This window comes from Etheostoma spectabile, chromosome 14 (genome assembly GCF_008692095.1).
Source record: "Etheostoma spectabile isolate EspeVRDwgs_2016 chromosome 14, UIUC_Espe_1.0, whole genome shotgun sequence".
In the NCBI taxonomy this organism is placed as follows: Eukaryota; Metazoa; Chordata; class Actinopteri; order Perciformes; family Percidae; genus Etheostoma; species Etheostoma spectabile.
In genome coordinates, this window is record NC_045746.1 from 4,331,366 (window position 1) to 4,352,429 (window position 21,064).

Consider the following 21,064-nt stretch of genomic DNA (forward strand, 5'->3'; position numbering starts at 1 on the left):
TTTTGAAATCTAACCGTGGCTCATATTTCAACAGGGCCTGAAAAGTCCACAGGAAAGCATGGCAGACCTCAGTCCTGTAGAGAACCTGAGAATCCCGAGCAAGGTAAACTTCATGACAAGGCTAAAGCTGTAGCTCTCAGTTTTGTTGTTGTGATTGATGCATGTTACAGCTACTGATGTGTTCAAGTAGTTAATAGTAAATAGCTACCTTTCCTATCTTTAACTGTTTTCGTTGTGTAGTAAGATCTAGGAAGATGAAGGCTTCCTGTAAGACTTTGGCTACCAACTGAAAAAAAGCCGCTGTTCTTTAATCATTTTAATACACAGTGAAAGTCAACAGAATCTGCACATTTGTTGGATTATGTACTGTACTTTTGCATATAAAGTAACACATTTTGGCAACTTGACTATGCATATTATTCATAGAAACCAAGTCCAATCTAACTCAGATGCTATCAGTGCTAGTATTACAAAATTAAATGTGCCAGGATGGATTAGGATTCAAATCACCAGACTTATTGTATACTGTATGTGTCAGACACTGTATTACACTGCTACAAGTGCTTCCTGCAAATGACATCAGTTACATCCCATCTACTGATTTTGTAGTGTGATCTAATGTAAAGAGACTGATGGCTCTCATTTAAATCACTTAAAGTCACATTTCACAGTGGTAGAGCGGTCGCCTGCCAATTGGAAGGTCGGTGGTTTGATCCCTGGTCTTGCAGTCCCATGTCGAAGTGTCCTTGGGCAAGACACTGAACCCCGAGTTGGCCCCGATGCTGCGCCTTCGGAGTGTAAATGTGTGAGTGTTTATCTGATGGCAGCCTCGGCCACAGTGTGTAAATGGTGAATGGTTCCTGTACTATGTAAAAGCGCTTTGAGTTAACGTTAAGACTAGAAAAGCGCTATATAAGAACAGTCCATTTACATTTACGTCAGGCTTAACACCAGGAGTACGACATATGGTCTGCTGTAATAGTATTTTTGCATTTTGGCATGGCAGCCTTTGAAAATGCACTCAGTTCTTCTTAGTCACAGTAAGCATATGTCATTATCCACTACAAATTCAATTTGCAGGAGCAGCCAGAGCAAAGCAGAGTGGCTCTATGTAGTCACTTACTAGCTTACACCTCAATGCACTGCTAGTTGCTGGCTTTGCTTTGACTTTGCCTTGTAGGGTTGACCTTCCATTAATGTGGCTGCGTACAATTTGGAAGGTGACCAACTCCATTTATTCACAGTGCAGTGGGATATCAGCTAGGTTGATTCAACCAGACGTTCAATTTCTCTTCTTTGACTTGGCCTTTCAAGGGTTGACATTGTTGTTTGTTGTTGTCGTAGTTTGGCCTTAATGTGAGTAGAACTTTCTTTGTGGTGTGCTTTGCTGACCATTAGAGTTTCTGCCCAGTTAGAAACACAGCCAGCCTTGTAGATAAGACTAAAAAGGAAGTTCTTTTCTGTCAACTCATCTATGAGAGTTGCAAAAGATGAAGCTATGCGCTTTAGACAAATTTGTTGACAAAATCTTTTTCATTTCAAAAGTCCTGTTGTCATGAGAGAAGAAAAAGGCAGAGCAGTATGTGTTAAACATCGTCTCCTTTGATTAGTCAAAGATTGGGCTTCTGCTTGGTGTTCTCATAATATACAGCAAATGCAGGCTTGTGATGGATGAAAAAGATTTAATGGGTAATAGTATTTAGGGATCTAATACTTTGAGTTCATTGTTTCATAATAGTGTAGATAATATCCAATTATAACGTTACAAACCTGTTATTGCAGAAAACCACCCAGTGACATGGATCAAGATCAGATAAGATGAGCAGTCATTTATTCTCCAGGTATAGTTAGAGCTTGAATGAAAGACCCCCTTCCCTCCCGGGTTTGGGAGTGGTATCAGGGGATGTGGCCAAACTGGATATGCAGACATCAAACACCTTGATTTTAGATCTTAAATATTTACCTTTGTTCATGCTGGAATCCCATTATACCTGCTATGTTTAGCTTATGTGAAATGAGGCAGCATAGTATAAGTAGAAAGAAACATTGGGAGAGATTTGTGGATGTGAGGATTATATGCACAGCCCAGCCTACCTCTCTATCTAAAGTGGTGTGAAAAAGTATTTGCCCTTCCTCATTTCATGTTCCTTTGCATGTTTGTCACCCTTAAGTGTTTCGGAACATCAACCAATTTAACAATGTCAAGGACAACACAAGTAAACACAAAATGCAATTTGTAATGAAGGTGTTTATTATTAAAGGTGAAAAAAAATCCAACCATCATGGCCCTGTGTGAAAAAGTGATTGCCCCCTAACCTATAACTGGTTGGGCCACCGGTAGCAGCAACAACTGCAACCAAGCGTTTGCGATAACGTGCAATGAGGCTTTTACAGCGTCCTGGAGGAATTTTGGCCCACTCATCTTTGCAGAATTGTCAATTCATTTACATTAGAGGGTTTTCGAGCATGAACGGCCTTTTTAAGGTCATACCACAACATCTCAATAGGATTCGGGTCAGACTTTGGCTAGGCCACTCCAAAGTCTTCATTTTGTTTTTCTTCAGCCATTCGGTGGTGGACTTGCTGGTGTGTTTAGGATCATTGTCCTGCTGCAGAACCCAAGTTTGTTTCAGCTGGAGTACACAAACAGATGGTCGGACTTCTCCTTCAGGATCTCTGTAGACAGCAGAATTCATAGTTCCTTTTATCCCGGCAAGTCTTCCAGGTCCTGAAGCAGCAAAACAGCCCCACGACCATCACACTACCACCACCATATTTTACTGTTAGTATAATTTCTTTTTATGAAATGCAGTGTTCCTTCTCCGCCAGATATACTTGGACACACACCTTCCAAGATTTCCACTTTTGTCTCATCGTCCACAGAATGTTGTCCCAAAGTCTTGGGATCATCAAGATGTGTTGTGGAGAAATTGAGACAGCTTTGATGTTCTTTTTGCTCAGCAGTGGTTTTCTCCTTGGAATCTGCCATGCAGGCCATTTTTGCCCAGCCTTTCCTGATGGTGGAGGCATGAACGCTGACCTTAACTGAGGCGTGAGGCCTGCAGTTCTTGTACGTTTTTGTGGGTCTTTGTGACCTCTTGGATGAGTCGTCGCTGCGCTCTTGGGGTAATTTGGCGGCCGCCCACTCCTGGGAAGGTTCACCACTGTTCCATGTCTTCGCCATTGGTGGATAATGGCTGTCACTGTGGTTCGCTGGATTCCCAAAGCTTTGGAAATGGCTTTATAACCCTTTCCAGACTGATAGATCTCAATTACTTTCTTTCTCAATTGTTCCTGAATTTCTTGGGTCTCGGCATGATGTGTAGCTTTTAAGGATCCTGGTGGACCTTACTGTGTCAAGCAGCTCCTATTTAAGTGATGCCTTGCTTGTAACAGGTGTGGCAATAATCAGGCCTGGGTGTGGCTATATAAATTGATCAGGTGTGGACAACCACAGTTATAGTATGTTTTAACAGGGGGGCAATCACTTTTTCACACAGGCCATGATGGTTTGGATTTTTTTCACCTTTTAATAATAAACACCTTCATTTACAAATTGCATTCTGTGTTTACTTGTGTTGTCCTTGACTATTGTTTAAATTGGTTTGATGTTCCGAAACACTTAAGTGTGACAAACATGCAAAGGAACAGGAAATGAGGAAGGGGGCAAACACTTTTTCACACCACTGTATATCTATCTCTATCGCTATAAGTCTCCTGTGTGCACTGAAAACACCTGTCTGCTGTGTGTTCAGCCAAAACACAGGGCTTATTATTTGATGATTATAATACACTGCCTTTATGTACTGTGCTGCAGGGCTTTTCAGGGAAATGAAATAGCACACACGCACGCACACACACGCACACGCACGCACAGGCTTTGTATACACCGAATCCTACGGTTGTCTTTGATTAAAGGTGAATAATCCTCTCAAAATGCCATGGCCACTGCCGTTGTGGGCAACACTGCATTACTTAACACCACTACTGTGTGGGAGAGTGAAACCAAGGTGCTCGACTGCGTGCGTGTATTATTCATTATACTTAATCTGATACTTACTGCTTGGTACCATTCATGTGTTTCCAACAATGTTAGCCATGAGTCACATTAATCATCCAGCAGGCGCTGACAGAAACATCTGGCTCACTGTACTGGGGGAAGTACTGATGCAGGGGATGATAAAGAATTGATTCTATCAAGTCATTATTTGGACATGACTGGAAGGGTTGATGGTGTTTGAGTGATATGCAGGGAAATTAAACACTAGTTAGCCGATAGCATTTGGGTGTGGAAAGACAAATGAAATACATCGTGCCCTTGTTCAAAGCTCCCCTTTGACATACACACTGACTGGCATGCTGATGTATCAAATGATGAATCGTTCCACAGATTGATAGACTCTTGTATATTTACCTGTCTCTCTCCCCCCCCGTTTGGGTGATTGCAGAAGTTAATAAACTTGAAAATACTTGGATGGATAATATGGTTTCTACCATGTAGTGTTACAAGAAGTAAGTGCTGCTGAAGTGGAACATTTGATTGGGCTCCTTTCACCGATGTCAAGTTGGTTAAATATGTGTTGGTCTTGTTGGATACTCCACATAGCATTCAGGGACAAGAGGAAAACGTTCTCTGGCCAACATTTCTTTAAACCAGTCACAATCATCTTGTGCGGTGCCAAGCACCGGAGAAAAGCTGCGGTGCTGCTGCAAAATAGGCTCGGAAGGAACTTGTTTTGGTGGAACGTGTAGTCGTGCAACAGAATACTCAGATTAGACAGATAGTCTAGCTAGCTGTCTGGATTTACCCTTCAGAGATCTGAGGAGCAGTTAACCATAGTCCTCATTAATCAATTGGAGATAAAAATGCCAACACAAAGGAAGCTCAAGGCAACGGATATCCGGCCTAAATTAGTGAAATCCAGCGGATATTCCGGCAGCAACCGAATAATCCCGGAACTGGAACATCAAGGAGATATATATATATATATATATATATATATATATATATAATGTGTGTGTGTATATATATATGTGTGTGCTGACAGAGGTCAGACTCTAGCAGCAGTTTACCCTCAGGGGAAACCATTCTTTCAAACTAATTCTGATCCCCCTTGTTGACCTGCAGCTGGGTACCTGATGCCATCTACAAATTTACAATGAGCCAAGGACCTAAATTTCATAACAGTTTGATCGTAGTCAAGATTTACATGTGATATAATCTCAAAGATTATGATAAAAATGAAGTCAACTTTCTTTCTATCAATCTATTGAATGTTGTAAAGTGTGTCATTTCATGTGCAAAGCAAAGGCTAATTTGCACCAAAATCTTCAAATGAATCACAACCTTGGCAGATGTTTTATTTTTTAAATGACTCCAAATGGCTTTCACTTAGGGCTAGGCAATATGTTGAAAATCAGATGTCAGATATTCTTTAACAAATACGTTAATGACAATATTGTGATGATATTGTAGGGTTGCTTTAACAAAAATATTGGTACAATTAGATTTTAGATCATCATCAATAATAAGGATAAAAAGGTAAATAATAGAACAGTCTGGTGAATTCAGAAAAATGACATCACTTTACTGTAACGTAGCTTTTAAAACCAATAAAATACACTTAAGCCATATTACGATATCCAAAATGTAGGACGATATCTAGTCTCATATCATGATAAAGATGTAATATTGATGTATTGCCCAGCCTTACTTTGACTTTTTAATGTGTTTGTTCATTTTGTTAATCTCTCATGGTTTCTGAAATAGCATAAGCTGCTTTGTGGGTTCACACTAAAACAAACAAACGCACCTTTTTTCTCTTTCCAATCCTTTGTGTTCAAAGCCGCTGCTGTCCCTCTGCGAGTCAGTGGTAAGGATTTTCTTGGCAGGTTGTGGTGCGCTATATCTTTTAAACTCTTCAACCCTAAGGAGCCTTTGATGGTCTCCAGCTTAACAATATCATACTGTGTGTTAAAGCAGTGTTCAAATCAACAACATTTTTCAAAAATGTCTTCTTAGACCTCAAGTATTTCACAAATGTAATTAGAGATGAAACAATTAATGGATCAAAGTACTTTCAGTCATTAAAAATTCCTAACATTTGCTTCTTCAATGTACCGCTTTTCTTTGTTTGCATCATTGCAAATTGAATATCTTTCTGTTTTGGTCGATCACCTTTGGTGCTTTGGAATGGTGACATTCCTTCTCTAAGTTCTGACATCTAAACAAATAGTCAATAAATGTAAAAAAAAGAAATAGGCAGACTGATCCATGATGAAAATAATGGTTGGTTGTACCCCTAATGTAAGTGTGACACAGGTTTAGTGAAGCTCTGGAATAAGCTGGTACAGACTATCTGTGTGATGCTGGAAAATGTTTTATTTAACGTTGTTGAGGGTTCTGTATCTATTTTCCTGGAGGCTTCAGTTTCCCTGAGGCAAACAGTAGTTCCTCTAAATAACCCTGCTCTTTGTGCTCAAGGTACATGCAATTACCATTTCCCACCAGCAGGGGTCACCCTCACTTTACTCATTACAACGTTTTATTTTATAAGAATTCACTGTTCACACAAAAATCATTCAGTTACATAGGATGAGTGCATCTTCAGCTCAATATTGTTAGGATGAATGTGATTGGCTGAGTGGCTTCAGTATGTATTTTCTGAAGGGATGGGGGGGTGGTGGCGGTGGCTAGAGCTAAGAAGAGGGCATGTTTGATAACCTTTCATTAGTACCCACAGGCTATTTTAGGGGCAACACGGCTCACTTTGACACTTCATGTGTAATGGCCTTAAAGCGACCCAATCGGGTTTGTTTGTGAGATAAGCTAGAGGAGATGTCTAAATATCTCCAAGGACTCGCACTATTTACTCGTTTAACAAAACAGCTGCATGATGTCAGAGAGACAGGGAACCCTTGCGTTTGGCTCAGTGATAGACAGTGGAGAATGACTGTTAAGGTAAAAATAATTGCTTACTTCCAAGTAATAAGCCAATAGTATGACTTGTTAACCCAGCAGCAGTGCTGTAGCCTGGATATTGCTGTTAGCTGTGACCTAATGTCCCAGACCTAATGTCCCAGAAGACAACTGTGTTAAACCAGATAGAGAGAATATACTCAGTTGGGTATGCATACATATTCAACACTGATTACGAGGTTTGATTTGTTCATCCTATGAATGAATGCATCGGGGCCCTTCCCTCAGTCCCTTCACCCACATGGATTTACTTCGTGGAACATTTGGTTGATTCGATCTTCTGTTGTATCAGGGTCCCGTGTTGTTCGGCACCTTTTTGTCCTGCACTTGATTGTCCATATTCAATCAGCACTTCAGACAAATATCCACTTTGATTCTTTGATAACGATGGGGGGGAGAAGAGAGAGAGAGAGGTATGCAGCCTCTCAAGGAATTGTTCACTTAAAGATGTTTTCGAGTTTCGTACGTCACTGCAGGTGGGAGAGAGAGAAAGAAAAGAAAAGTGACACTGGGGAGGTGAATTGCTGTAACCACACTGGAGTGGCTTCATATTGTCTTTTTTTTGTTACGCTCATTCCTCTTTCTTTTCGCTTTAACTTTTCCTACCAATGAGTCATCCACCTCATTCCTCGCCCTCCCCTTTTCGCTTTCCTTCTCATTTGAGTTGATTTCCCACCCACCCTTTTGATGGCAGAGCGTGATCTGATACCTCTACCCCTCCTTCCCCAATCTCTCTCACACAACCCACACATTTCCCCCGGGGCCTTTGCTCACTCCTTTACCTGATTTTCACACACACACGCACACGCACACACACATACGCACAGGCACGGACTCGTGCACACATTTAAATTCTTTACCTTTTTTATCTGCCCAATTGCCTTGTATACCATTTAAATATGGTATTTAAAAGGGTTTTTGTTTGTGTAATTTAATTAGATTGGTCTATATTTACTGTGAACATTAATGACTCGTCGCAGCATTCTCATATTATTGTCACTCAGCACAACACTCTCACCCATGAAAGCAGATTAAGTTACATGGCTGACACACTTCATCACCTTGCTGCACGCTTCTTGCTGATAGGAGCTGGGAAAATACTTGTGGTTAGGCAGGTGTGTAACAAGGTTTTTCTTGATCAGTGTCTGCTATCTCATGAAGTCTATATGAAATGCTAATTTTTATTTATATAATTTTATACTGTTTATTGATCCCCAGCGGGGAAATTACAATGATGTGTGCAGATCTTTCATAAACATTTCTATATTTTTATTTGATAGAGTAAGAATGCATATAGGGGGCGTATAGATGACATTTAATTTAATCCCACATCCATCCTGGTTCAACTCTTTCCCAAGCCAGCGGTCTATTTTTAGTGCCATTGTGCTTTAATGTGCCGTTAGACTCCGATGGTCAGTTGGTTGGAGACTATTAATTTTTGTATTTATTTTTGTTTTGTTAAATTCTGATATAGTTTTTAATCTTTTTGTTTTGTCTTGTAACATTGATTGTTCAAGATAAATAAATAATAATAAAGCTTTATTGTAGACACAGGTCCATATTTCACATCATGCAGTACCATAAGTATAAAAAGGAGATACAAACATTCAAAGTAATTCCATATTCGCCTATAGGATATACAGGCTATTGCACCAATGGCGTCTTAAACTAGAAGTGTATCTATAACAACTTTTCAGAAGACTGACTAAGGCTTCACTTATATGGTTCTCTGAATTGTCCAGACAACACATAAAACTAAACATCAGCTGTCTTAAGAGTGCCTCCCAGGTTGTCACTCTAGTGGACACAAACTACTGACTGGCACTATGCCACCTAGGGACACCAAGCAGCAGCCTCATTGCATCATTATATGCTACCTTGAGCCTCTGCATACTTTTTTGCTTATAATTTGACCACAATTGAGCAGTCTATAGTGGTGTGATGTAGGTTCTGAACAAAGAGCACTTCACAGAGTCAGAGCACATAGAAAACCTCCTTATAAGCATGTTAGCTTGAGAATAAATTTCACAACGCTGTCGATAGAGGTCTTTGTCATCCGTCCAGTGGCTATGACATGACCTAAATATTTAGTTTCCTCACACACAGCAAGAGGACTATCTGACAAATAAAAGGTCGGAATAGTTGATTTCCTGTCCTCATCGCTTCTAACTATCATTATGTGGCTTTTCTTAGTGTTATACTTTATGTCATAATAAAGGCCATACTGAGAACACACTTTCAGCATCTGCTGCAGCCCAGCACGATATGAACAGAGCATGACCAGATCGTCTGCATACGTGAGATGATTAACAATAGTGTTGCCCACAAGACAGCCAGTTTTTAACCTATTTAGCTGATTTGATAATTCATCCATATAAACATTAAATAAAATAGGAGACAAAATACCTCCTTGCCGCACTCTATTACTAACACAGAATGGAGCAGATACAACATTGTCCCATTTAACCTGAGACTTTGATGGGCATACCAAAACACTAAAATTCTCACTAGAAATGTACCTGGACACAATCTCCTTTAGAGCACAGATACACAGGTCAGTTCCATGCTTTCTTTTGAACCCAAACTGTTTGTCAGAAGTAAGGACATACGTTTCTAGCTTTAACAGTATTCTCTCCAGTACTTTGGACAAGATACCCCTAATGCAATATGTCTATAATCGTCAACTCTGTTGAGCTTGCCAGCCTTGTCTTTAAGCACAGGCAGTAACATTACAGACATAATTGAATTTGGCAGGACACCATGAACAAGACAGCCATTAAAACACATGGAGAGCAAGGGACAGAGCTTATGACGGACACTGTCTGTCTTGTTTAATGGTAATCTTGTTTCAGTGAAACTAATTTATTTCAGTGCATTGAACATCATTTGGAGGGTTTTAGCTTTTCATATGAGCTTTTCTTACACCAATTGATTAATTAAAAGTCAGGTTAATAGCGTCCATCCATCCATCCATCTTCATCCGCTTATCGGTATCGGGTCGCGGGGGCAGCAGCTCCAGTAGGGGACCCCAACTTCCCTTTCCCGAGCCACATCAACCAGCTCCGACTGGGGGATCCCGAGGCGTTCCCAGGCCAGGTTGAGATATAATCTCTCCACCTAGTCCTGGGTCTTCCCCGAGGCCTCCTCCCAGCTGGACGTGCCTGGAACACCTCTAGGGAGGCGCCCAGGGGCATCCTTACCAGATCCCGAACCACCTCAACTGGCTCCTTTCGACCCGAAGGAGCAGCGCTCTACTCCGAGCTCCTCTCGATGACTGAGCTCTCACCCATCTCTAAGGAGACCGCCAGCCACCCTCCTGAGGAAACCCATTTCGGCCGCTTGTACCCTCATCGTTCTTTCGGTCAGACCCAGCCTTCATGACCATAGGTGAGGGTAGGAACGAAAATTGCCCGTAGATCGAGAGCTTTGCCTATGGCTCAGCTCTCTTTTTGTCACAACGGTGCGATAAACGGAATGTAATACCGCACCACGCTCCATTCTCCGACCAATCTCACGCTCCGTGGTCCCCTCACTCGCGAACAAGACCCCAAGGTACTTAACCTCCTTCCACTCCTTGGGGTAAGGACTCACTCCCCACCCGAAGAAAGCACTCCATCGGTTTCCTGCAGGTGTTAATAATAGTGTTAATAGCAGGTGTTTTGACAAAATAGATAAGCGACAAGACTTTTGTCAGGGACTGTACAAGGACAAGAAGAAGAGCATACATTTCACACTCAATTCAACACATTTCAATTCACAGGCACAAACAAAATTTTGGAGAGTAAATACAGTGCACTGTATAGTAAATTAGGAGAGACTTAGCACAGCCTTAGTCTTCTTCTGCTTTTTCTTATTGTGTAATGCCAACAGAGTCAGCACACAACGTTTTTTAACGTGACGATATCGGCTCTTTGGGAAAGCGGGTTTAAAACCCTTCATCTAAAAGACTACAGCAGAAGCCTTAATGGATGCACTGCATGTTAATCAATAGGCCTGTGATGTTTCACAGAGATGCTCTGGAGGGGGAATCCCTGTTGTATTTTTTTTTTTGGTCATTCCTTTCGTCTTTCCTCTCAAGGCTTCCTGACTTCCCCCATGACTGCCGTCCAACGAAACAAGCTGCAAACTTCTCCCGAACTCTGCGATTAACACACACCTCCTCTTTCCCCGTCCTTGCCTCTTGTTCTCTACCACATTTTTATTCTGTCCTCTCTTCCCTTTGTCCTCCAACCTTACTGGTGTCCCTGAACTCCTATGTACCCATTGCTCCTCTAATCCTATCTCCAATCCCTTTCTTGTTCTTTCCCTCTCCTTTTCCCCCCTGTATTGCCCTATTTCTCTGTTTTGATGTAATTTTCTTGATGTTTATATCCAAGATTTAGTTTGTTGTTTTCATTACTTAGTAAATGATGTAATTCTCTGTTTTGGACCCGTTTCCGTTTGTGTCCCAGTGTGTCTGTAACTCTATAAAGTTACATCAAGGACATCTTTTAACGCTCTTTTTTTTCTTTTTTTTTCTCACTGTCTTTTTCTCTCAATCTATCTCGCCCTCTCCCAGGAGGAGTTGCGGGAGCTAAGAGAGCAGCCCATCGACCCCGAGGCTGAGCAGGAGATCATCGACAGCATCGAGGAGGTCTACTTCTCTAACGACTCCTTCGACATGGTGCAGCACGAACTGGAGGTCAGACTCCGTTTGAATGAGCACCACTCGCTTGTAAAATGACAAGTTCCAAAGTTCCCACGCTGCCTCCATAAAATAATAATTCCATCAAACATGAGACAGTTCAGTAATTCTGATAAAAGCAATATTGCATTTCTAATGTGAATACATATGGCCCCCTGAGGTTTGAACCTCATCTTACTGGCAGAGGTAAAGCTCTTTTTCACCTTAGCTGCTGTTTCCTACACTTCTGCTCCACCACATGCCTACTGTTGAAGTCCAGATTGATGGATTGCATCCGCTCAACGGGAAGAGTGTGAAATCTCATTAGATTTATCTTGGCATTGCTACACCATCTAAAATGAGACTCTCAGTCAAGGGGAAAGTAATTACCTATCATCCTTTTGGGCCATGGATTTGTAATATCTTCTTTCCTAAGCAAAGATTGTTTGCTATTTACTAAACAACACCCCTCTACCTACTTAACTACTTACTTATGATCTGGCAAAGTGTATTGATGGAGCAAATTCTTTTTTGTTTTTTAATGGAGGAAGGGCTACAACTATCCTCAGTGAAACCAGCTTAAGCTTTTCAAATGCAGTGTGAGATATGTTTTGAAAAATGAAGATCCTTAGGAATAAAGATTAGCTCTCTCAAGATAAGAGAAATCCCTGCTATGGCCCTAGAACCTTAGAACACGGATACTTCTGTAGTTCTACTTTGAATATTTTCCTGTCTGACACACTCCTAGCAGGGACTTTTACCATGCTGAACAGTAGAATCATTTGGTCTTACTGATGCGGTGTGTCTGCAAAAAACTTGGGAGGTTTTCACCTGTGTAATGTAGGTGGATGTGTTGTAAACAAACAAGGTTGTATGTTTATATATGTGTGATTTTAGAAACTACCACCTGAGCTGAACCTGCAGGAGCTGGAAGAGTACAGAGACAAGCTGAAAAGACAACAGGCAGCAGTAAGTATCTCCCTCGCACAAACACACACACACACAAAAAAAAAATCCAAAGTCATTGTCCACATACGTAATTTTCCTGAGCTCTTTCAAATGTTTTGCATAGCTTTAATTTCCATGGAATGCACTCAGTTGTCATGAAATGGATCGGTTGACATGTGAGCTGTAATACTTTTTAACTTTAAGGGCTTCTTGTTTGTGTTGGCAACGTTTATTCATAACTGTTCTTGTGGGCCAAAACTCTACCTGCTGATCAAAGGCCTTTTCACACCTAAGGCCAAACTGAGGTTCACGTTTTTGTTACTTTGGATATGTTTGATCTGGTTAGTTTTGGTTTGGCTCTAAGAACTATACATGACTAGGTCCTGTCGTCATAACCTACTCTACATGAGCTGCATCTCCCTATACTTGCAGATTATTGGTTTGTGTATGGACACATACAGTCCCATACTTCCCATCTCCCAAGATTGAAAAGTGTCAGACTTTTTTGAGTTTTTCCACCTTTTGGTCTTCTCTTCTCCTACTGCGCTGCCGCAGCTAATTAGATTTTTCTTTGCTTCTAACGATAACCTCCCAGATCTCAAGAGCACCCCGGCAGTGCCCAGGAGGTGAACTGACACCTCTCCAGCTACCAGTCCACTCTCCGTACTTGGTCCGTGCAGGACTGCTCTAGTACCACAAACTGAGCTTCTACAGCCTTGTGCTTGAGAGTTATTATTAGAAATAGTTTACAGTATTTCCTAACACTGTGCACACAATGTGCACCAGTAGCAAACTCATATTGCCTCAGATCCCTTTAGTAACTGAAAGTAAAAAAAAGAAAAGGATTACCATTTTACTTGGAGCAATGTGGTCACATACTAGATGCAAACTTGGGGTTTTAAAGTTCATTCCTGGCATTGGATTCAGCAGCTGATTTAAACATTCTCACCTCACCATTTAGTAGCTTTTAAGCAAAAAGACAGCAATGTAAACTGATTCAAAACGTACACACTTACATTGCAGACATGAAACACTAATACATCTGAAAGATGATTACCTCAAATCCTGTTTTCATTTAGATAAAAGTTTAGAGCTTCTGTGTTTGCCCCATTATCTCATAGCAATTTATCTCCCCAAAGATTCCGTCTCCCTTCCGGGTGTGGTGTGGTGTGTGTGGTGTGTGTGTGTGTGTGTGTGTGTGTGTGTGTGTGTGGTGTGGGTGGTGTGTGTGTGTGTGTGTGTGTGTGTGTGTGTGAACTTTAACAGCCCTAAACACCATGATATGTTTGTGTTGATTGATGGCCCTTTTAAAGGTGCACTATAAGTTCCTGCATGGTTTCAGTGCAATTTAATTTTTGTCTCATATTGTAGGCATCTCTCATTGATCCGCTAGCTGCCTGCCCCCTGAATTCACTGTGAAAAAGCCCGGTCTTGGGAGACAACACAGGGGTCGTAAACGTCAAACACTAGGAGCACAGGATAGGCACCAAAATGAAAAAAAAACACTGCAGCCAATCACGGACAAGATGGCTGGGGGAGGGGTGGGGGTTAGTGACAGTTAAGGCCGTTTTATGCTTGTCAGAGGCTCCAGACAGAGCTTTTGACGTAGCCTATGTAAGTGGCCTGGTATCTATATCAGGCCACTTACGAGGGAGTGTGTGAGAAGTGAGAGAGCGGCGTTGATTAGCTTCGGAGCGAGTACTGACTCTAAGGTCATAGTGAGAGAAACAAAGTGTCTCCCTTGTTCATTCTGATCAAGGTGAGAAATCTTTAGCAGGAGATTAGACTTTAACCCTCTCCTTGATTTCATGTTGTTTATGGAGAAGAAGAAGGAAATGAGTCGCGGGAATTGCAACGCTACCAAGCAATGGCCGAGAGATGTGCGTCGCCGCGACGTGTAGTTACATTTTTTGTGAGGTGAACGTCAGGCTATGGCGTAGGGTCCAGCGTAGATGCAGTGGGGTCTGGGGGGGTACGTCGTTGATTCAACGCAAAAGCATAAAACAGCCTTTAGTCAGTCAGTTACAGAAAAATGGGGGGGGGGCGAGCTTGTTCTTTGTTGTTTGAAATTTTCTTGGAACGTCAACAGAAGTGACCATGCAGGATCTCATAGTGCACCTTTTAAGCCAAAACACTACCTTCACCGAATAGCCATAGTTTGTGCTTTGTGCCTGAACTCTTATTGCGGACTCTTTTGACGTCAGCAACTGTGTTATCCTCCTGTGGCCACAGCATGACCATTTACATAGCAGCCATCATTCTGAGGTTAGTCAGGTATTAACAGTTTTTAGACCGGAGGGCTGGCCTGTCAACAAATTCTATTTATAGAAACGGGGTGGAGAAAGCAGCTCTTTTCCCCTCTACACCCTCAATGCTCACAGTCCATTGCAGTTTTTGCCGCTTAACCTCCTTCATGACAAGCATCTTTACTGACCCCACACAATTTCCTTTGCTCCCTCAGCTCTACTTTCTTATCCAACATCTCTTATCCTTCTGTGTCATACATGCCACTCTTCCCCCACCTCCCTTCTTTTGCCACTTTTGGCAGTTGCCCACAGAACTGTTTGCCTAGTTGAGACGATGCTCTAGACTTTGTGGCCTGTGGCATGGTGAGACCTACAAGTCAATAAAGCCCTAGGTATGTGTGAGAGTACACAGAAGTGCTCTCCCACACACCCTCTCTCTGTCTCTCTCTCTCTTGCAAGCACCTCATTGGAATATTGGTAATTGGTAAAAAAATATTGGTTATTGGTCCAATGTGCTGTCGGGCAGAAAATCCACAGCTATGTTTCTCAGCAAGCTCGTCAATACAAACCTTCAATTGTGAGCCTAAATAAGGATCCCTCTACCTGGTTGTCTACCTCAATGTCCTGAAGATTTTGCAAAATATCTTCAGTGTAAACCTTCTTTTGTTATTTGTTTTTTCAAGCTGCAGTTTCTGACATCATCTTACATGTTAAATTGAACAGATCTATTACCTCGAGAAAGAGGCTATAGAACATTACAAACACATAGTGTAAAGTAGAGCCTGACCGAGGGTTTTTAAGGCAGATATCAATACAAATATTTGGTGAAAAATCCGATATTGCAATGTATTGGGCAATATATATTTTAAAAAAGGATCCAGAAATGCGTGACAAAACATAAACAGATTTCCCTAACATTAGTTATTTGTAGTTGTTATTTACGGAGAAAAATCAAAATATATTAAAGTTCTGATAAATAAACTGTTTAAAAATACAAACTTAAGAAATTAAAACTCAAAGTCCTTTGAACAAAAACACAGTGTCTAAACAGGGACGTTGTTGAGTGCCCTCTGGTGGACAAACTATGCAAAACCCACACAACATGGTTGAAGGGTGTTTTTTTTTATTTAATTTTTTTAATATTAATTTATCGGCCCATGTAAATGCTGATACCAATAGTTTGGAAAATGCCTAATATCGGCCAATTAATAATTGGCCTGGCTCTACTGTAAAGTATACTCAAATAATATACACACGCAGCAGCTGTAAGGATATGTATACACTACCGGTCAAAATTTGGGGTCACTTAGAAATTTCAAATGCACTCCTTTTATTGACAGAATGCCAGCTGAGATCAGATGCATTGTTTTTTGTTTTTTTTATCCAGGGCACAAGTTTTCAAATTACATTATGTGCTTACATAATTGCAAAAGGGTTCTCCAATGTTTTTCTAGTGAAGATTAGTCAACAGATTGTGCCTTTGGAACATGGATGAATGGTTGCTGATAATGGAAAATGTAGATATTGCATTAAAGATCAGCCACCCACTCAGATCAGCTGGTATTCTGTTTAAAATGGAGTGGTATGGAAATTTATTAGTGACCCCAAACTTTTGACCAGTAGTGTACTTACATTAGATGAAAGGCCCAAAAAAAACCATAGCAAAACAATAGACAAATTTCCAAAAATGGACTGTATCTGTGTTTTATTTACTTTTACTTTCCACTTTGGGATGGTAGTAGCTCAGACTGTAGGGAGTTGGGTTGGGAACCTGAGGGTTACTGATTCAAGTCCCCATACGGACCAAAGTGTGGGACTGAAGTATGGTGGTAGACTGGTAGCTGGAGAGGTGCCGGTTCACCTCCTGGGAACTACCAACGTGCTCTTGAGCAAGGCACCAACACCCCAACTGCTCGGGGCGCCTTTCCATGGGCAGCCCCCTCATTCTGACATGTCTCCATTTAGTGCATGTAGGTACTTGAGCCTGTGTGTGTAATTCACGCCTGTGTGTAATAACAACTGAGTGTAAATTGTAATTTCCCCTTGTGGCCTAAAAACGTATACATTATTATTATTTATCTTGGGTTTCACTATCCCACTGATTATTCAGACAGTTTCAGAATAATTACCAGAAGATGGAGATTACTCCTGTTGCCATTTATGATTTATAGCAACAATGGCTTTTATTCTGCAGTTAATCAAATAGCATATACTGTAACTATCACTCACATCCCTCCTAAACACAATAGATGGGAATTTGGTATCAGTAAACATGGAGCCTCCTGGCAAAATAAGTTTGTTAAAACTCAGTTTTTTTAGGGCGTGAATTCCAGTAAAACCTTATTTTATTGCAAATAAGGAATGGAGAATTTAAAATACGCTGGTAGAGCACAGCTTGAAGGGGCTGCTGAATTATCATTTTTCACTTTAAAAAAAATCATTTGACAGTGTCCTGCAAAAAAAATCCTTTACAATACAATAAAGGGATTTCAAAATATGTGTGAAGTAATTCATGTGGATGATGGATGATGTGTACGTGTTGCGATTCCCTAAAGTAGTGCCGTTCTACTGTTGCTACGGATGGAAAGAACCTCTCAAAAGGTGGACAATTTGTGTGCATTTAAACTGGACACGTTCTGACGACTCCTCCGCACGCTCGCACACACGCACGCACGTACCCACGCATGTGTAGGCATGCCCACACGTGCGTTTGTGCTACACAGGCACGTACGTGCTACACAGGCTTGTGTTCTTCAGTGTGTGAAATAGAGCAAAGCCTTCTGAAGAAGTGATAAGAGTGCTTTCAAATTCTCCCTATGGGGCTGTTGTGACGGCCTTTCGTCCTGGTAGAGGACGATGCTAAAATGCGCCGTGACGGAGATGTGTGTGCTTTCGTTTGTACTGTGGAGTCGGGGGAGGGGGGCTTGAGTGCGTGAGATAAAAAGTGAGAAAGATACAGTACTGTACCATATGTACTGCACGTCCTTTTTCTCTGTTTGCCACTCTTTCTTCACTCCTGCTGAAGAGGTGTGGATTAGCTGGTGTGTTGACACATAAACATCCACCAGTCATCTGCTGGTATTGGAGAAAAAAGCAGCTGTCCCGTTTCTCTGCCACAGTATCCCAGCTTAATTGACATCTTTGACAAACGCACGGCAGGGGCTCGTCTCAGGGCCAGTTGCCTTCTAGAACATGAACCAAATCCTAATCATAGTTTGAAAGTGCTTACTTCCTTAATTCCACTCATGATCAGTATCACAACATGTTGCATTTCCATCCATCATGCAGTGACTTTCTTTACAAAAATGTAGGCTGCAGAGATGTCTGAGGAGCCGATGCTAATAACTTGGATGATCACATGACATTTTTTTTAAACTTGAAAGTTAGAGATGACCATCCCTCCTGCAGCAGTAATGAATTCTCTCCCACTGCATATTTTGTTTTAAATTTGGCAATGCTTTTCCAACCTTTGCCTAAATCCTACCTGGCTGATGCTTCAAAGTGGCTCTGTGTTAGCATTGGAAACTCTCACTGTTGGGTTTACGCTGTCTCGGTCCTTAGCTCTCTTTATTTTTATTTATTTTTTTAAAGATTATTTTTTGGGGCATTTTCAGCCTTCATTTTGATAGGGCAGCAGAAGACATGAAAGGGGAGAGAGAAGGGGAATGACATGCAGCAAAGGGCTGCAGGTCGGAGTTGAACCTTGGCCCGCTGGGTCGAGGAGTACACCTCTATTTCACTACTACTTCTTAACTGCTTGAGACTTTTCCCTGCTACCAGCCCTAATTAGTACAAGCTAATTTAGCTCAAATTGCCTCATACATCTCAGTACACTTAATAACATGCAAACATGTTCATATTTAGAAACATTTATTATACGCCTGACACATGCGTATCTGTACTTTACAGCCTTCTTGCTAATGAGCAAACTGTCCAACATGTTCAGTCTGTCTTATCGATGCTTGTATTCGCTGCATGTATTGCTGTAGTCTGTATATGGCATCTGTCTTCTCCTGTGACTTCCCTCATTTTTTCCCCTTCCTCATGGCACATATTAGTGTCCCTACTGGGAGAAGTGGCATTCATTCATTCATTCGTCATACTGTGTGTCAGAGTTGATGATTGTTCATTGCCAGTTACTAGTGTTACTTATTTTCATTTACTCCATCTGCTAAACATGCACTGTTCTTGCTTTGCAACCCAGCCACTGCACAATTAGTCTCCATTTGTGTATGTGAGGGCGAGCTGAGAACTAATGACTTTGGCCTTGTGGCTCAGGTGGCAGGGGTTGGTAACTCACTGCTGGTTTTCCATTATTGGTTTAGACTCTTTCACTCCTTTTTGAACAGTTTTGTGTTATAGTCAATGGGTTGCGTTAATAGGTGACGTTATGGCTTAATTTTGTGGCAACTCTGTGAATGGTACCATTACCTTGTCCAATTTCTTGCACTTTCATTACTTGAATAGTATTGAATATATTTATTGAATATATTTGACCTTTTTTAAATGTTCTATTCAGTTTTATTCATAGCATCAATTCATAACAAGAGTGATCTCAAGACACTTTACCTACAGATCGAGTAGGTCTAGACCACACAAGACCACATCATTTACAAGGACCCTCCAGTTCCCTCCAGAGCAAGCAGCAGTGCAACAGTGGCAAAGTAAAAAAATACAGTGTTGAATGAACGGTTTCAACCCTCCTAACCCCAAATCCCGCCGACTGGTTTGAAAAGGCAAGTTTTGTTTAAAAGATCGCCAAAGAAAAAACACTCGAAAGAAAAAAAAAAAAAGAATTGATCGATTCCCAAAATTTCAACTATCCATGAATGGTTCTCGGAATGCGGCGGCATGATGTAAAAAAAGTTTCAAAGTTAAGCCAAAAAAAACGCTAAGTGGAAAAAAAAACTTGCATTGAACATGTCCATCTTCAACAACAAGTACTTGCTTGAACAAGAAGCTGCATACAAGATGCATACAGGTTTTCAGGTTCAAGAAGGCAGACATGTTTTTTAACTGTGACGCATAGCCATGTGATGAGTAAATTCTTCCAATCACCAACTGAGACTGCAAGCCTCAGCACCAAACCACAGCACAGCCTAGGGGTAAACAGTGGTGGGAGAAGTATTTAGACCCTTTAATTCAGTACTAATACCACTGTTACAGTAAGGGTACATTACGTTGAAAATACTACTTAAGTAAAAGTCTGTAAGTATAATCAGGGAAATGTACTTAAAGTATTAAAAGTAAAAGTAGTAAACTAGTAACCAAAGATGTCAGATGAATGTGGTGCAGTAAAAAGTAAAATATTTCTCTCCGAAAGGTAGTGGAGTAGAAATAGAAAGTGGCATGACAACAGAAAACTCAAGTACCTTAACATTTGTACTTAAGTACAGTACTTGAGTAAATATACTTAGTTAGATTTTTGTTGCCTGGTTTAAAGCGGCACTTTACCAAATAACACATCTAAAAAGGAAAAGAAAAATGTATTTAGAATGTAACAAAATATGATGTCGTAATGATGGTTCATTCAGACTACAAGTATATAAACCCTGTGGGACTAAGTGGAGGCTTGGAGATGTGGTGTAGAGTATCTAATGACACTATTAAGGTGCAATTTCAGACTACAGACATCTTACAATTCTTTCACTTTTAGAAAAGTGTTGAATGAGTGGTGTCAGTAGGAGTTAACCATAGCTCCCCCACCCTCCAATCCAAAGACCTTGTCTTGTGCTTCAGTGTGGATGAGGCTAAAATTCATTCTTACTTCTCCATTAAAAGCAGTGGGGCAAAACACTCATAGCAGGGGGTCATACTGATCTGGTGACCGTGCTCAATACTGTGCTTGATGCCATAAGCAGGCAATGTGCTCTTCAGATAATTACAATTTCACCTTCAATGTGAGTCAAATTGGTAAAACGCACAAAGGAGAGGAGAGAACATTAGAAAACACAATAGGAATGGAGAGAACAGAACTTTTCTGAAAGAAAAGAAAGTAATGCCATTGAGAAAGACATTGAATGAAATTAAAGTGAGAAAGGGAGATGCTCTTTTAAAAGCCTCTGGCTTCATTGCACTTATAGACATCAGTGATTAGTATTCTAGCTCCATCCTTGATAGCAAGATCGCACTGCCCAAACCGCTTTTGTGGGGTGACATTTGTAAAAGAAAATCCAAATGTATTTTTACTCCTTTTTATTTAATGTACATTTCTTATCTCCTCCCCCC

At 41.0% G+C, this 21,064-nt stretch overlaps 1 protein-coding gene and 1 long non-coding RNA gene across 3 annotated transcripts in view; one reads left to right on the top strand and one right to left on the bottom strand.

Moving 5' to 3' along the window:
- The window catches only part of LOC116701378 (uncharacterized), a 15,515-nt gene extending 10,732 nt beyond the window's left edge, over positions 1–4,783 (bottom strand). The window contains exons 1-2 of the long non-coding RNA XR_004334903.1: positions 4,643–4,783; positions 2,661–2,665 (exon numbers count right to left, since the gene is read on the bottom strand). This is a non-coding gene — a long non-coding RNA (uncharacterized LOC116701378). The remainder of the gene's footprint in view (positions 1–2,660; positions 2,666–4,642) is intronic.
- The window catches only part of vps50 (VPS50 subunit of EARP/GARPII complex), a 114,019-nt gene that overhangs the window by 638 nt on the left and 92,317 nt on the right, over positions 1–21,064 (top strand). For both annotated transcript variants that reach the window (XM_032535044.1, XM_032535045.1), the window contains exons 2-4: positions 35–103; positions 11,538–11,660; positions 12,540–12,611. In XM_032535044.1, the coding sequence (XP_032390935.1) occupies positions 35–103; positions 11,538–11,660; positions 12,540–12,611 (264 nt within the window). The remainder of the gene's footprint in view (positions 1–34; positions 104–11,537; positions 11,661–12,539; positions 12,612–21,064) is intronic.